This window comes from Echinococcus granulosus, assembly GCF_000524195.1.
Source record: "Echinococcus granulosus chromosome Unknown EG_S00074, whole genome shotgun sequence".
In the NCBI taxonomy this organism is placed as follows: domain Eukaryota; kingdom Metazoa; phylum Platyhelminthes; class Cestoda; order Cyclophyllidea; family Taeniidae; genus Echinococcus; species Echinococcus granulosus.
This window is the reverse complement of record NW_020170454.1, coordinates 179,460-194,167: the sequence shown is the minus strand read 5'-3', so window position 1 is coordinate 194,167 and position 14,708 is coordinate 179,460. Positions and strand designations below refer to the sequence as shown.

The window sequence follows — 14,708 nt, the reverse complement described above, 5'->3', positions numbered from 1 at the left end:
ATCACCTTGCCTTCCTTCTCAGTCACTGTGGCCTCGTGGGTGGATCTTTGGTTAATCTGACCTGATTTATGCAGATGAATGGTTTAGCATTACTTTTCTTGCTATGAAAAAGGGAATTTTTTTGCTACTTAGAAGCAAATCTTTAAATTGTCTTATGTTTTTGTGTTCGTGGATAGGCTTCCATTTCTTCTAGCATCATTCGGACTGGCTGAAGTGACATCTCTTTCAATGCTACAGTAAGAGCTTGCAGCTCAAAAGACCTCTAATGGAATACCATCCGCTCATAGCTACTTCTACACTTTTTGGATAGATTTAAAGTCGGTTCATTTTCCAAATCCATCACAACCGCAACTTCCAATCATCTCACATGAAAATGAACTTCAAACAGATCTTCAAAATCTCTGAATCGAAGCCTACTCCTTTTGTTCGCATAAATTTTTACAGGTTTTTCGGTGAGGAAGTACACAAAACAGAAGAGATAGAGTGACTGATTAAAAGGTAGCACACTACGATACTTTTATCCCCTACCTCCAGTGTCGGAGGAGTTTTTGAACGCTTAAGTTTTTTTGTTCTCGCGCCTTCCAGTCCACTGATCCCCACTTCGCTTCCCAAAATAAAATCTACGCGGAAATGGGCGTGGAAGCACTGGATCACGCTTTGGAGGGTTACAATGTCTGTGTGTTTGCCTACGGGCAGACGGGTTCAGGCAAGTCCTACACCATGATGGGAAAGCCAGACGACCCGGAACACATGGGACTGTCACCGCGTCTCTGTCGTGACCTCTTCTCCCGCCTGGAGAAGATACAGAAGCAAAGAGGACAGGAGTTCCAAAGCATCGTCGAGGTTGACTTTTGTTAACTTTTGACAGTAACGGTAGCATTGGCGTTAATCCGGGGAGTGAGATATTCAATCTACCTACCAACCAAGACATAAAACCACAGAGCCTGCAATTCAGTCCCGCCTTTTGCACTTAATGACCTCGCCTTTCAGGTTGTTTTGTTCGTAAGGCCCTTGCAGGCGCCATTGTTCTCAACGTACTTTTTAATGCTACTATCACAGATTATTTTTTGTCTCGGATTAGTGTACCTCAGCGCTGCTAGTTGACAATAAAAAGTCGTTCAGAGGACTGAACTTTGGGGTGTAGATTATCCCTGAAGATCTTCTGTTATGAACGAGTGCCGAAGTGACTCCTCTACAAATGCATAAAAAAGCTGAGGGACTAATAGGGAAAGTGCTACACTCTATAAACATGGCAACTGTATCACTAAAGGCTGAAATGGCCCGCGTAAGAGTATAAACAATGGAAAAAAGTCAGTGTGGGGCACAACCATCGTTTATTCTAAGTGCTAATAGCTGATCAGGAGAACTTTCCTCCAAATCTCGAGCACTTTGAAGAGGCAAGATTTTTTCAGGTCCTAAAATGGCAGATCTAACTAACACAGAATTTGGATTAGTTTGAGAATTCAGATAAAAGCTCTGCGAAGGTTCAGCTTTAAAACCTCGACCAAGAATTTCGAATGTTTTAAGTGCACTGACGTCCCTAACTTCTCATTGTAGCTTTCCTACATGGAAATCTACTGCGAGCGGGTACGAGATTTGCTGAATCCCTATGGGAAAAGTAATCTGCGAGTTCGTGAACACCCAGTCTATGGACCCTATGTGGAGGATCTGTCCCGATGTGCAGTTCAGTCATTCGATGAGATCAACGAATTGATTGAGGCTGGAAATATGTCCAGGTAAGGATATAGAGCTTTCTCATAAATGGAGGGGAGAGAGACAGTTTGTCAGTTGACTGAAGGATTTGCATGAACAAGTAACATCAGCATTAAAGTAGAATCAAGCACAACTTTCGAAGACTTCTAGATGATTGTACTTTCTCTTGAGGGGAAAAGGGCTCACTACCATACGCGGTGGTTTCATTATATAGCTATCTCATTTTCAAGACTAAAATCACCTTTTAGGACGGTGCTTTGCGCTTAAAACAGGCTCACAATTTCTTCAGTTATTCACGTTTTTGTGCTTAGCGATTACCAAGCAGGATGTAGTGGCATGCTACTTAATTCTAATTTCAGTAGCTTACTTACTCTTTAATTGTGCCACCAATTCAGCTTCAATGCATAAAGGAGCTCCTTTTTCTAACACAGAACTGTTGCCGCAACGAATATGAATGAGACTAGTAGCAGGTCTCACGCCGTTCTCACCCTTCTTGTGACCCAAAGGGAAATCGACGCACAAGCACAACTTGCTGCTGAAAAAGTAGCCTCTTTCATCCCTGCACATAAACTGAAGACAATTAATTGGGAGCAGTAGCCAAGATGGCCACTTGGTGAATGAATAGGTGTTTTTATGTCCAACTTCAGCTGATTTTTCTGTCACCGGTCTCAAGCTTAAGCTCCATTCCTCATCGCTTTTAACAATTATCTTTTGCTTCGTGGAACGACTGATCAAGGTGAAAGTTCTATTTTCTACTTTGAGCGTCAATTACTTGGCACCCTGGTCCTCTTTTTAGTAGCAATTGTCACCAGAGAAGCACAAACGAGATTTGTCTTTTAATCTATTTAAAATTTATGGAAAGACTTGTTCTAGTCAGTATCTCAGTCTTTTTTTCCAGTTATTTCCTCACTCGTCCAAGAACTACTTACTAAACAAACACAAAGTAAACAGGTTGTGTGTCTTCTCGTAGCAAGAATTGAGTAAAGACAAGAAAAATTAAGTGAAAACTTTTAATTGACCTGTTTTATCATAGCTTAGAAGTGCCTCAGAGGAAATTAGGGTTTATTAACGGGTTTATAGGCGACCAAATGGACTTGAATGTCCCGTCTTGTCTCTGAACTCCTTTAATAATTAATCGTCCCCTGCGGTGGAGGGGGGATTGGATCCTCTTTTAGGCTCGGTCTACCACACACTTTTTGGTTGGCTAACCAGTGACCACTTCGTGAGTCCGTCATGTGCTCCCACCTCACTGTCATGATAGCGCTCTAGAAAGGGGAGATTTACGAACACGAACGGATTTCCAACCTCAAAATAGGCTGACAAACTTGGCTGGTTTCATGGTGTAATCTGGAGAAAGACCACATCCACTGCAGTTAATCTCCACACCCAGCAATTTCAACCTGCAACTCTAATGTGCCTAACTCCTCCTCAATGGAAGAGTGGCTCTTTAAAGTTAAATTTGCTCCTCTGATTGCTCCCTATGTGTGCTTTGGTTCTGCGCTAAAACTTGCGTTCCAAAAAGGTCTGTCAAAAAAGCCTTCAAAAACTCAACTGAGCTCTCGAAAGAATTGTCACATTGGCCAAAAAACAAGCGGACTCAAAGTGGAGTGTCAGTGGATTAAGGGGCGGCAATACAAGACTTTCCTTATTTGGCAATCCATTTACCCTGGTCTCCCTTTGAAGTGACTTCTTTAGGCTTTCTACGTGACAGTTGAATTGATAGTTTGGTCATCATCATAGTCCAATAATCTGGAAATTTCCAAGGGAAGGTGAATGTGTAACTTCTTCATCATAAATTTGGGGAAAGGTGTTACTTTAGTGCACTGTTTTTTTATTACATGGACATCAGAGAGAAGAATTTTGGGTCTGATGTACGTCAAAAGATTGAGCCCTTCTTTCAGGTGAGCAAAATCAGTCTTGTCGATTTGGCCGGCAGTGAAAGAGCCGACGCGACAGGAGCTACAGGGGCACGACTCAAAGAGGGCGCCAATATAAATAGATCCCTCACCACGCTAGGCAAGGTCATTGCCTGCCTGGCTGAGATGGCGGTGAGCCCTTGTGATTGGATAAATGTTTACTCCCCCAATTTGATTGGCTACTTGAAGGTCGTGACTTCAAAAATATCTGAAGGAAAATTTAAGCCCTATAAAATCGTTGACGTATTTTGGATTAAATGACATTCGTTAATGCACAATTCATTGATATCTTGCCAATTTTAAGTTAAAAGGGACCATTGTGAGGTGGCCGAACACTTCAATTTCTGTTATAAAGGCATTACGCTTATGTACCTTTTAGACATCGAAAAAGAAAAAGAAAAGCGATTTTATTCCTTACCGAGATTCGGTTCTTACCTGGCTCCTTCGCGAAAATCTGGGTAAGTACATCTGCTTTAGTACGATCAGAAAGAAGGGTGTCATAGCTAATGTCACTTGACAACTGTCGCCTGATAGGTGATACTGGTGGGAAGGATTAACCGTTTTCTCTCCAAACACGCCAGCAAAGGAGGGTATGAACCTACTCTGATTGTGTGTAGGTGATTTGCTGGCTCGGTCTTAGGTTCTTCAACGGAATCTCTAAGTAGGAGTCTGGTTGTGTTACTCGTCATAGTTCAGCTGTCACCGGCCTTCTTTAGTTCAATTTTTCCTAAGTTGCCACTTTATGTTGGGACTTTTTAGAAGAGGTAGAATCACCCAGATACAGATGGGAAAGATAAGTAAAAGAAGTTGGAAATACCCCACTAGCAAATTTATTATTTGTATCTGAAAGCGTGTTACGATGCAGGAGGCTTTGAAGAACTGACGACAACACAACAATCTGGTAACCCATATTTTTGCCTGTTTTGGATTTGCCCGGACAGATGGCTATAGTTTAATTTTGGAGTCTTTTAGCGGAAAAAAATAAACGCCCTGTTATATTGAACTCGTCTATTCACTTCTCATGAATCGGACAACTCCTTTAGGTGGCAATTCGCGAACAATGATGCTGGCTACGCTCTCGCCGGCAGACGTGAATTACGAGGAAACGCTGTCAACTTTGCGCTACGCTGACAGGGCCAAACAGATTGTCTGCAAAGCGGTCATCAATGAGGATCCCAATGCCCGCATTATTCGAGAACTCAAACTGGAGGTGGAACAACTTCGAGCCCTCTTACGTTTGGAAAAAGGTGTCACGATTACAGGTAAGTCGAAGCGCCGCCTTTTAAAAATGCTTACTTTGCGGTGGAGCTGATTTGCTCTCCACATTTCTCGTTTGCTTTTACTTTTGTTTATCCTTTAAAAACGTCATGGTGTCTAAGCTGATTTAATGTGGGAGGCATTTCAAAGCACAACCAGATGAAGTCGTAGTCAAGACCATGACTGACATAAACACAGTGATTTGACAGTCGAATCAAATCTTAAAATTGGGTTACTTTTGTGGAAAAATGGGAGCTGAAAGCAATTGAAATGAAGTGTATAATTTTCTCAATTCGTCAGTACCTGGGAACAAGGCTGGGTAACTTCAACCGGTCGTTACCACCTCCAGTTCAAAAGGAGGTCTCTGTGTAGAAGTATCGCAGATCTAAACTTAGCACTTGAGAATCTTGTAAAAAAGTGCTGTTTGATTGTACCGAGCTGAAAAGGAGCCCTTCTGACTTGTCACTTTCAAGTTTCAAAGTGAAACGAAATGATTGTCTTTCTGTTGCTTTAAAGCAGAGAGGTGGTACTAATTTGACTCTTTTACCCTGCTTCACAAAACTGGTATGTTGATCTCTTCGGTTTCGTTGAGCTCTGAACGAGGTTGTGTTCCAAGTTATTACCCGACTAGTAGGTAGGTTTGAGAAGTTCTTTTATGTCAACTTAGATCCGGAGAGGGAATAAGGCAAAATTAAAAGATTTCATGAAAATTTGTCCCCATTTGGTAACCCTTTGTCTTCAAAGTAGTGATTTATTAAAACAAATAGATTCAAGAAAGAGCACGCAAGCAGTGGAATGGCTGGCGGTAATCTGACCAAGCAAATTTAAACAAGGGTGTCTCCACCTCCTCCCATTCCACGTAATTGCTGACAGGATTGCAATTTCTCCAGTGCCTATTTCATCTGCTATCACATGATGTCAACTTTTGTGACAAAATTGTTGTCTTGGTAGCATTGCGCTTTCCCTTGGCAATTTGTTTAAGAGATGTTAAAAGTTTTAGTGGTTCTATACTTAGTGTTGGGAAAAGCATGTTTTGAAAGCTGTACGCAAACCCAAAAGAGGGGGGAAGGGGGAAAGCAAAGTGTTTAATAGTCCTGCCTGTGACTGCAGCATCAACATCCACCCAATTCACTTTCTGACACAGAGGAGAAAATTGCTACTTCACTCTTGACACTAAACTGTCTTATGAAAGTGTGGGTGTATCCGGGCTCTTGTTTTGGGCGTAAGAAGCCAGTTTTTTTTCTACAAGTCTCAAAAAGGCGGCTTTGTATTAAAGGGATTTTAAATACAGCCTCCAGTGTAGATTAAGTCGACCCTTTCGGTTGACATCAAAAGGGTTTAGCAGATTATCATCTTAACCCCTCAAAGTGCCGGAAGGGAGGTGGGATGGTGGAAGAAGTTTAGCCAGTCGAGCGTTTCCCACCAACTGCAGGAATCGCCATTCATTCTATCCTTTATTTTCAAAATTGAGTAGATCAGAAGTGGTATTGAAAGCAATGAATCTGGTCGACCTAGTGAAGATTTACTGGTACCAGTGGAGAAACGGAGAGTCACACCGAAAGTACCAAATCCTTTGCAAAAACAGCTATGCTGAACGCGTATGGTAAATAAAAGTAGAATAAAATTAGGGTAAAAATCTGACAGTGAATTAACGCGTGAGCCAAGGGAACCAATTACTTATTTGGAGTTAGAGCGCTGAAGTTTGGATATCCGTTCGTCCATCCCGTGTCTACCCATCCATCCATCCTGTATCCATCCATCCATCCATCCTCTATCCATCCATCCATCCTGTATTCATCCATCCATCCTGTATCCACCCACCCATCCATTTATCCATCCATCCATCCTTTTTAATCCATCCACACACTCATCCTTCCTCTATCCATCCATCCATCCCGTATCCATCCATTTATCTATCCATCCATCTATCCAAACGTCCATCCATCCTCTATCCATCCATCCTGTATTTATCCATTCATCCATCTCGTATGCCTTTAGTTCATTAATTCTATGAATTTGCGCATATTCGAAAACGTTTTCATTCATTACGAAAGATTTTAGTCAGTTTAATCAAATCAACCCCTGGGTATTGTGTATAGCAATAGCGATAATTACTAATTCCTGCTTCGCTACCATACCACTGGTGAAGAATCGGATGAGAATGGATTCAGGAGGCCAGATCTTATCGTGTTTTACTAGTTTTTTTTAACTGCACAATCTGTGGAGGGCAATGATTTGTCGCTTACTCTATTTGGAGGTCCGTCAACTCCCTTCTCGATTCTTTATTCCCATATAATTTACACTCACAGTCTAGAGGTAGCACTTCAGATCTTCACAAAGAGGTCTCACTGTTTGGGGTACTTTTCCCTTAAATATATCCACATGTACACAAACCTAAGCCTCCAAATTTGTGCTTTTAACAAACTCTGTCTGTGTCAACAAATCCCTTCCCTTAGGTACTGCTGACGTACCCGCGAAAATGGAAACAAGTCTGGAGCTAAGGGAGTACGAAGCACGCATCGAGGAGTTGCGAGCTTCAGAAAAATTGCTGGCTGAACTCAATGAGACGTTGGAGATGAAATTAAAGAAAACAGAGGCGCTACGAGCTCAAAGGTTGGTGAGATAAACATTATCACTACATTACTATTACGAAGTTAAGTTGAGGTGTCCCTAAAACAGTCACGATTCCTCTAAAACGGTTGAATGTTTGAGGATGCTTCTCACGCAACCTTTCCCATAACCGTTTGCTACCTTGAATTCGTGGGACAACCTCTTTAAGTACTGCCGCAATCGATAGTGGGAAAAGATTTACAGAAGAACCTTTAAACCGGAGTCCTGTTTTTTCCCAAGTGGAAAGAGGACAAATATGCCATGCGATTCCTGTTAGTGATAAGAAACAAATTGAAGACAAGAGATGAATTGTTGAAAAAAGAAGGAAAACGGGGCATGCCATTTGAAATGAAAACAACAAAAAGGAACTTGTCACTCTCACAAATGTCGACAATGAAGTATAAGTGGCATAGCGATCGGGATGGGCATCATTTGTTAACTGGGGTTTTTAAACAGTATTTTAACACTTAGGTTGAGAAATAAATACTATTAGGTAGTAAATTTAACAACTTTGTGTCTCTTACCTTTTTTGTTCAGGGAACAGGAATTGCGAGGAATGGGCATCGCCCTCCATGCCGACGGCGCGCTAACAGGAGTTTTCGCCCCTAAGGTAACCACCCACAATTCCATGTATAGCCGCCTTTCCCGGGTGATGGAAGGGTCCTCAATTTCCTACTTCATGTGCCTACCCTTTAGACGCCAAATCTGGTAAATTTAAACGAGGATCCAACCATGTCTGAGTGCCTGATATACTACTTAAAACAGGGCAAGACTCGGTAAGTGTTGCTGAGCTGCATCTGGTTTATACAATAGTCAGCTTAATTGAGAACTCCACCAATTCTGGAAACCTTGTAATTTTGGAATTAACAAATAAGTTAAAAAATCATGATTATGCTCCCAATCCAAGTGCTTTGTTTGTTTTCCGTCCTCTCTTAGATTGGGTCACCTCAACGAAGGGGACGATCTTGACATTGGTCTGCTTGGAAATTTTATCAAACCGCATCATTGCAACTTTATGCTGAAAGACAGTACGTTTTTAAAAATGATAAAAAGTCAATTTCTTCCTGTGCTTTGCTATACCCCCAAAACAATTTATGCATTCCCAACTCTGCGCATACCTAAATTTGAAGTTTTCAAATTTGCGCGGATCTAAATTGACTTTTTATTCGTCGGCGAGGTAAGTTTTAATTTCCAGATCTAGGTTAGGAGATAAATAAAAGTTATGGTTTTGTAGCAATCGAATTAATTGTATGCTGTTACAAGACACGCCAGTTTATATACGGAAAAAGCTCCGTGCTGCAAGCGTGCAGATCAAATGGTGGAAGGTAAATATCATTCAGTCACCCACTTTCCAACGCCTTCCGAACGTCGTAGCCGGAGGTTTCATTTACCGTGTTTCTGCACCGGACTTAGTTACAGTAGGTAGGTGTCTTACCGCCACCCACGTGAAGCAAAAGAAATCTGTCCGGGGGGAGGTTCACACTTTTTGCTGAAAGTCATCTCTCAGAATGAGATATGAGAATACTCCTCTGACCATTGTGTTTAATAGGTTAATCTCTTTCAGTGGAAGGATTTTAATAGGTATTGAAGAATAATTTTAACCTGAAAAAGGGAAAAAGGATGTCCTGGACCCCTTCCACTTTAAGCCTATCCACTGCTTCCTCTCATTAGGCCTCAAGATTACACTTCCTCGAGAATTACGGAAGGATAGTCTGAAAAATTCCGCCATTCTTGTGTATTCCTTTTCCATAAAACACTCAGCTGCTCAATTAACCAAATTTAGCATATCTTGTTATCTATTCAATTGGTTTAAATGCGCGCGCCCCCTCCTGCACTGACATTTGATTGGTCAGCGGGATCAATGCAGACCGACCCGCTTATCACAAATGCGATCCAACTTTGGATCCAAAAATAGCGCCTTTAATTAGAGAAGTGGAAGTGGAGCAGTGTAATCTGCATCTTCTTTTTGTAGATGTTGTTGCCATTGAGCCGATTGGTGGAGCTGAATGCTACCTCAATGGCAGTCTCATTTCAAGTGCCACGGAATTGCACTCGGGCGATCGTGTCATTCTGGGGAAAAATCACGTCTTTCGGTTTAACAATCCACTCACTCGTAAATGCCGTCTTTTAATTTTTTGTAAATCTCCACTTAGTCACAAGTACTTGAGAACATTTGGTAATGAAAATGATGGGCCGCTGCATGACAGTAGCTATATAAGTAGTGTGTGGCAATTTTTAAATAAGCTGCATAAATTGGCTTTGTTTCACTGCTAATGCTTAATTTGCGTGTGGTGACTAAGAATGATCAAAAAAGACCAAAAAAACATGAATGCTAGCTAATTAACTCTTCCCTAACGAACGCTGCTTACTAGAACAAAAGTGTGCAGTCAAATTCTTTCCATTTTAAAGGTCGTGAACGGAAGGCAAACGGTACTGACGATATGACCAGTAAGTTGCCAATGCTAAACACCCTAAAGTACTCTCTACTTTCCCCCGGCTGACAGATTTAAAGGGGTATTAATGAAAAGAAATTGCTGGAAAGGTAGCGGTTCCACGGTACCTCTGTACTGCCACCTGACCATTGACAACAAGAAATGTCGGGACAAATTCAGGCAATAGGCAAAAAAGTAGAACTATAAGGCTTTTTTCTCCTTTTTTTGACGAAAGATGACAAATCCTTAGATTTTCACCAAATTTTGAGGCATATAGTCGAATAAAGAAGCTTAAGTGCTATTCAAGACTCTGTAGTTAAGCCCGCAGAAGCCCGTCGTAGCTTCTCAAAACTGTGATGAAGTCGTGCTCTTATCCTCACTTCTCTCGTAGCGAGCTTCTCAGAGACGGTGGATTGGACCTATGCAATTTGTGAACTCCTTGACAAGCAGGGCGTAGACTTGCGCAAAGAAATGGATGAACGCCTGCTAGAAATGGAGGAGCAGTATCGTCGAGAGCGCGAGGAAATAGACAGACGTTTTGATGAACAACGAAGGGTTTGTTGAGTACTTGCTTTACCCTTCCACTTTTCGGAAAAGTAGCTTTAAAATTGCATCAATTTTTAAAGGAATACGAAGGACAAATTCAAGTCCTGCAGGAAAAGGTGGAACAGCAGTCCATACTCACTTCAATGGTTCAGGAAGATTCCGTTTCCGAGGAGGAAAGTAAGTTTCACTTCAATTAATTTTGGTTACTAAAATGCACCGCAGTGGCGAGTGATTGACAGGGAGGGAAGTGTGGTCAAATGGAAGAATTCCCGTGTTAAGATGGGATAGGGAAGAATTCAAAACTGGAAGCACGGAGCAATTCAGACAGGTCCTTGCATGTTTGGTGCAGAAGTCGTAACACGATAGAATGATCTTCGGTGTTGTTCTGGATCCTTGTGAATGGCAAGTTTTTGCGTTAGTCATCGCAACCATAAGTGAGGGCAGGAAGGGGGAAGGCACTGAGCATTTAGGTTACATCTGGAAGGGTCTTGACCTCAAAATGACTGGCTTACCTCATTACCAGTTTCATCCACCACCACGTCATCTTCGGCATGACTTGCATTGAAGGGAGGCAGTTGGGGACATGTCTACTTGTGATTCACTAATTCCACATTTTTGACCCAAATTTCAGCGGATACTGTTTGGAGTGATCGCGAATTCCAGTTGGCTCGATGGGCTTTTCAGTGTTGGAAACAGTGCGGATTTACCACCAGAAGGGTAAGTTGAAGTAGGTAGGGTGTATTAAGCCCACCTCCTTTAAATAAACAGATATCAGTAAAAAACATTATAAATTCTGAGTTCTTTGGGTCCTTCTTCAACTTGGACTTCCTGTGCCTATTCTTTCCAACCACTCAAGTCCGAGCAAGTGAGGTGGCTAGCTAACACACAGGAATGTATGCTTCCACGGCTTTGATCGTTGTACATCGGTCACGCCTTTGGTTCGAAGTATTCGTTAATTAAAACATAGGAATAAAAGAGATTTTGCTTCCTTCCTCCCAACAAATCACATCGCTTAGACGCCTGTGTTTGTGGTAAAAGGATACCATGTCAATCATCAGCAAGGCATGTCATGTCTACCACTTTCAAGTATTTCTCTTCTAGGATATTCTGTGGAATAACGCAGTTCTACTGAAGGAGGCAAATGTTATGAGCGTCGAATTGAATAAAAAGGTAAAAATTTCGGTTTTTTATTCAATGTTAAGATTAAATCATCACTGATTGGTTAAAAGGCAACCCATTTCCGACTATTCATTGTGGGGTTTGATACATCACTAAAAACCTAAAAAATGATGCTAATATGGAAGAAGTGTTAAAAGGAACCAAACATGAGGTGGGGCGAGGGGGCTGTAATCATCTTCTAGTCTGTACATTCGTATAGAAAAGGCACCTCGCTTTGGACGATCCCTATCAAGTAGCAGGTCAATGAAACCACTGTTGAGGTGACGTCTACTTCAGTCAGGGAGTCAATACTGTGAACAGTGGAGGAGATATTCATGTCGGAATGAAAAAATTTGAAGCGCCGTGAATTATCTTAACTTTTGTAGATGCAATATCAATTTGTCATGCTGAGTGACACCCCCTACACACCACTGAAGGACGAATTGACGGGAGTGAGAAAGTTGTTAAAGTATCATGGAAACCGCACAGTTGATGGTTTAAATCCCTACCCTACAGCTGAGGAGCCATCTTCTAACCGAGGTATTATTGCTGTTGAAGCCTTCAACACAGCCAACGGTCTCAGCTACAAGTGGAGTCTCCAAACATTTTAGTGAGTGGCTTAACTTATGTAAACTGATTTGATGCCTAAAACACTGCTGCCACTTCATCTTGGGACGGATGGAGCTGATCCTTCTCAGCTCAGTTTTTCACCATTATAATAATAGGGCAGTTTTGGACACAGTCAAGGCTAATTGAACTGATTCCACGTCGAGGTGGTAGACTTTTAAGTCACAGAGAGTAAGGACGAGTTGAACGTCCAGTACCATAAAGTTTCATGACTATTAACGACCTCTCGAAACAAAACATGGATAACAGATTTCAATAGCCACGAGTGAGGACCGCCTCTAATTACCCAACAAGACTGTCTATACACAGATACGAGGAGCTCTAGACGGCTCCAGAATAAGTTTCGGCATTGCCAGGAAACCGAATCTCGTAAGAAACGAAAAGGAAATGCAGACTAAACAGCTTTCTACGACTATATATTCTCGTTTACCTTTCATATTGTCCGATACCTTTCATGCAACCCTTCAGTCAACGTCTAGTTGAAATGCAAAAGTACTTTCATGCTGAAGGCGATCTCTCCACTTGCGCTTTCAATCAGCTGTACTCACTTCCAATCAGAAATGGTTCACTATCTTCCTGCTCTCTGAAAACTTCCTCTGAAGACGCATCAAGAGCAGATGTCAATGATGAAAGTGCTGAAAAGGAAAACAAGGAAGAAGACGATGAGGAGGATTATGCTGCAACCACTGATCCATTCTACGACAAACTTCCGTGGTTTAGACCCATTGGAAGGTAGGAAGTTCTCTTTACTCTCGACTGCTTAACGCACATATTCCCCTTTTAAAGGTGTCTCGTCTACCTGACCAATCTCTACTTCGACCTGTCGCACGAGCAGGAGCTTCCACTAATCAATCGCAATGGTGAACACGTGGGTTTCATTCGGTTGTTAGTGGAGTCCAGAAATGACTCATCGCCACCCCGTTCACCTGCTCCCTCACCTCTCTTTGGACCGGCTTCTCAGGGCGGCCAACGCACAGGTCATGCCAAACTGCATTTTAATGACCTCGAGTATTTCACCTCGGAGGTACGTAAAAATCACCGTTGTTAGAGCACTGCGAAAAAGCCTAAGTGGTGAGCAGAGATGAATAACGACCGGAAGTAAACAGTTTTCTCCGGATTACCGTGTAACTCAAGGTCTGCAGAAGATGATGAGCAAAGGCTTTTGCACCTTGTCGACCGATTTAAGAGAGGGCTCATTGTGAATGAATTTAAATGTGGCTAAAACATGACAGAGGTCGTCAATTTTTTTATTTACTCTTCAGGACTTATGTTTTGGAGTCAACTTCTAAAGTGGGGAGCACACTCAAATGCGCTAAGTTGGTTCTAAAATTCGTCACTTTTTACCCAGGTCAAGTAGATTTTTATGAAGTCTTGCCGATGACTAGATTTTGCCACAAATGTCGTTCACTGGTTGCAGGCTAATGGCGATTCCTACTCTGACGACGTTGTTTTTGGAAGGTTTGAGACCAGGCTGATACCCGATTGTTTGGATACCGTATGTCTGATCGAATCTGCCGATGGAAAAACGCCGAAAGCTCGAGAAGGCCGCTTCTTTCCTGCGGATAGTACCACGAGTGAGCTGATGAATTACTACTTACAAATTATTAGTAAAACTTATTTTAAGCTGGCGCGGATGGAAAAATAAGTGAGAAGACAAGTTGCATCTTTTCTGACCACCTTTAGGTGAAAGCGACGTCATAACTGAGGAGTGCAGTAGACGTCCATGGCTGAATGAAGAATATCTTCCTGAACATCTCCAAATTGGTGAAGTTTTTTGGTGGAAGATAACTATTTTGGCCATTCGCGGCCTACCCTCCCACTATACCAGCGTATTTTGTCAGTTCTCGTGAGTTATGGATAAGGAAAGCTTGTCTAAAAGATTGCGAGAAGTTTAGTCTTGCTTTATAGCACCATTTAATTCGTGCTTTAGAAGAATTTCTAGAGTTGTTTGCCCGGCACCTAACATAAAATGTAAGGCTTTTAATTATTCTGTCTTAGCTTGCCCGGCAAACCGGATGAAGTGTATTCAACAGAACCGGTAGAGAACACGAAAGATGGTGAAAACCTCGAATTTTGCCAAATTCAAAAGGTGAAGAAGTCTTTCCTCTGTAATCCAAGTTTTGCTAACAGGACAAAAGAATCTCACGGAACAAAATAGTCAAGCAGTCCTTTTGTTTTACCTTTTAGTTTACGGTGAACGTAACACGTGCCTTTGTGGATTGTTTAATGCGTAAACCCCTAACATTTGAAGCATTCGGACATGCCCGCAAAGGCCACTTATTAAAACTAGGGAAGGAGAGTAGCCTGACTCGGACGTAAGTGACGGGGCTTCTAAAGACAGCTGTATTTAAAACATTTGGTAAAAGCCTTTTTCTTCCTTTTTGCATTCTTGCAACATTTTACCACGACTTTGGAAGTACATTTCACAGATTTCTCCCAGCTGCTTTTG

The 14,708-nt window shown here is 41.9% G+C and overlaps 2 protein-coding genes across 2 annotated transcripts; both read left to right on the top strand. All coding sequences in view use genetic code 11, as the record gives it.

Annotated features, from left to right (window-relative positions):
- Positions 1 to 630: 630 nt before the first annotated feature.
- On the top strand, positions 631 to 2,310 carry EGR_07305 (Kinesin-like protein unc-104; the record flags this gene model as incomplete). The annotated part of the gene is made up of 3 exons (XM_024496554.1): positions 631 to 843; positions 1,558 to 1,736; positions 2,145 to 2,310. 3 exons carry the CDS (start codon positions 631 to 633, stop codon positions 2,308 to 2,310), a joined length of 558 nt encoding a protein of 185 aa, XP_024349030.1.
- Positions 2,311 to 3,551: 1,241 nt separating this feature from the next.
- Positions 3,552 to 14,493, top strand: EGR_07304 (Kinesin-like protein unc-104; the record flags this gene model as incomplete). Its single annotated transcript, XM_024496553.1, has 20 exons — positions 3,552 to 3,761; positions 4,009 to 4,087; positions 4,673 to 4,891; positions 7,343 to 7,499; positions 8,034 to 8,106; positions 8,193 to 8,272; positions 8,433 to 8,524; positions 9,469 to 9,609; positions 9,906 to 9,944; positions 10,320 to 10,483; positions 10,555 to 10,651; positions 11,106 to 11,191; positions 11,576 to 11,644; positions 12,019 to 12,242; positions 12,728 to 12,991; positions 13,046 to 13,283; positions 13,677 to 13,833; positions 13,943 to 14,105; positions 14,258 to 14,367; positions 14,447 to 14,493. The coding sequence occupies 20 exons, from the start codon at positions 3,552 to 3,554 to the stop codon at positions 14,491 to 14,493; spliced, it is 2,709 nt and encodes a 902-aa protein (XP_024349029.1).
- Between the last annotated feature and the right edge of the window lie 215 nt (positions 14,494 to 14,708).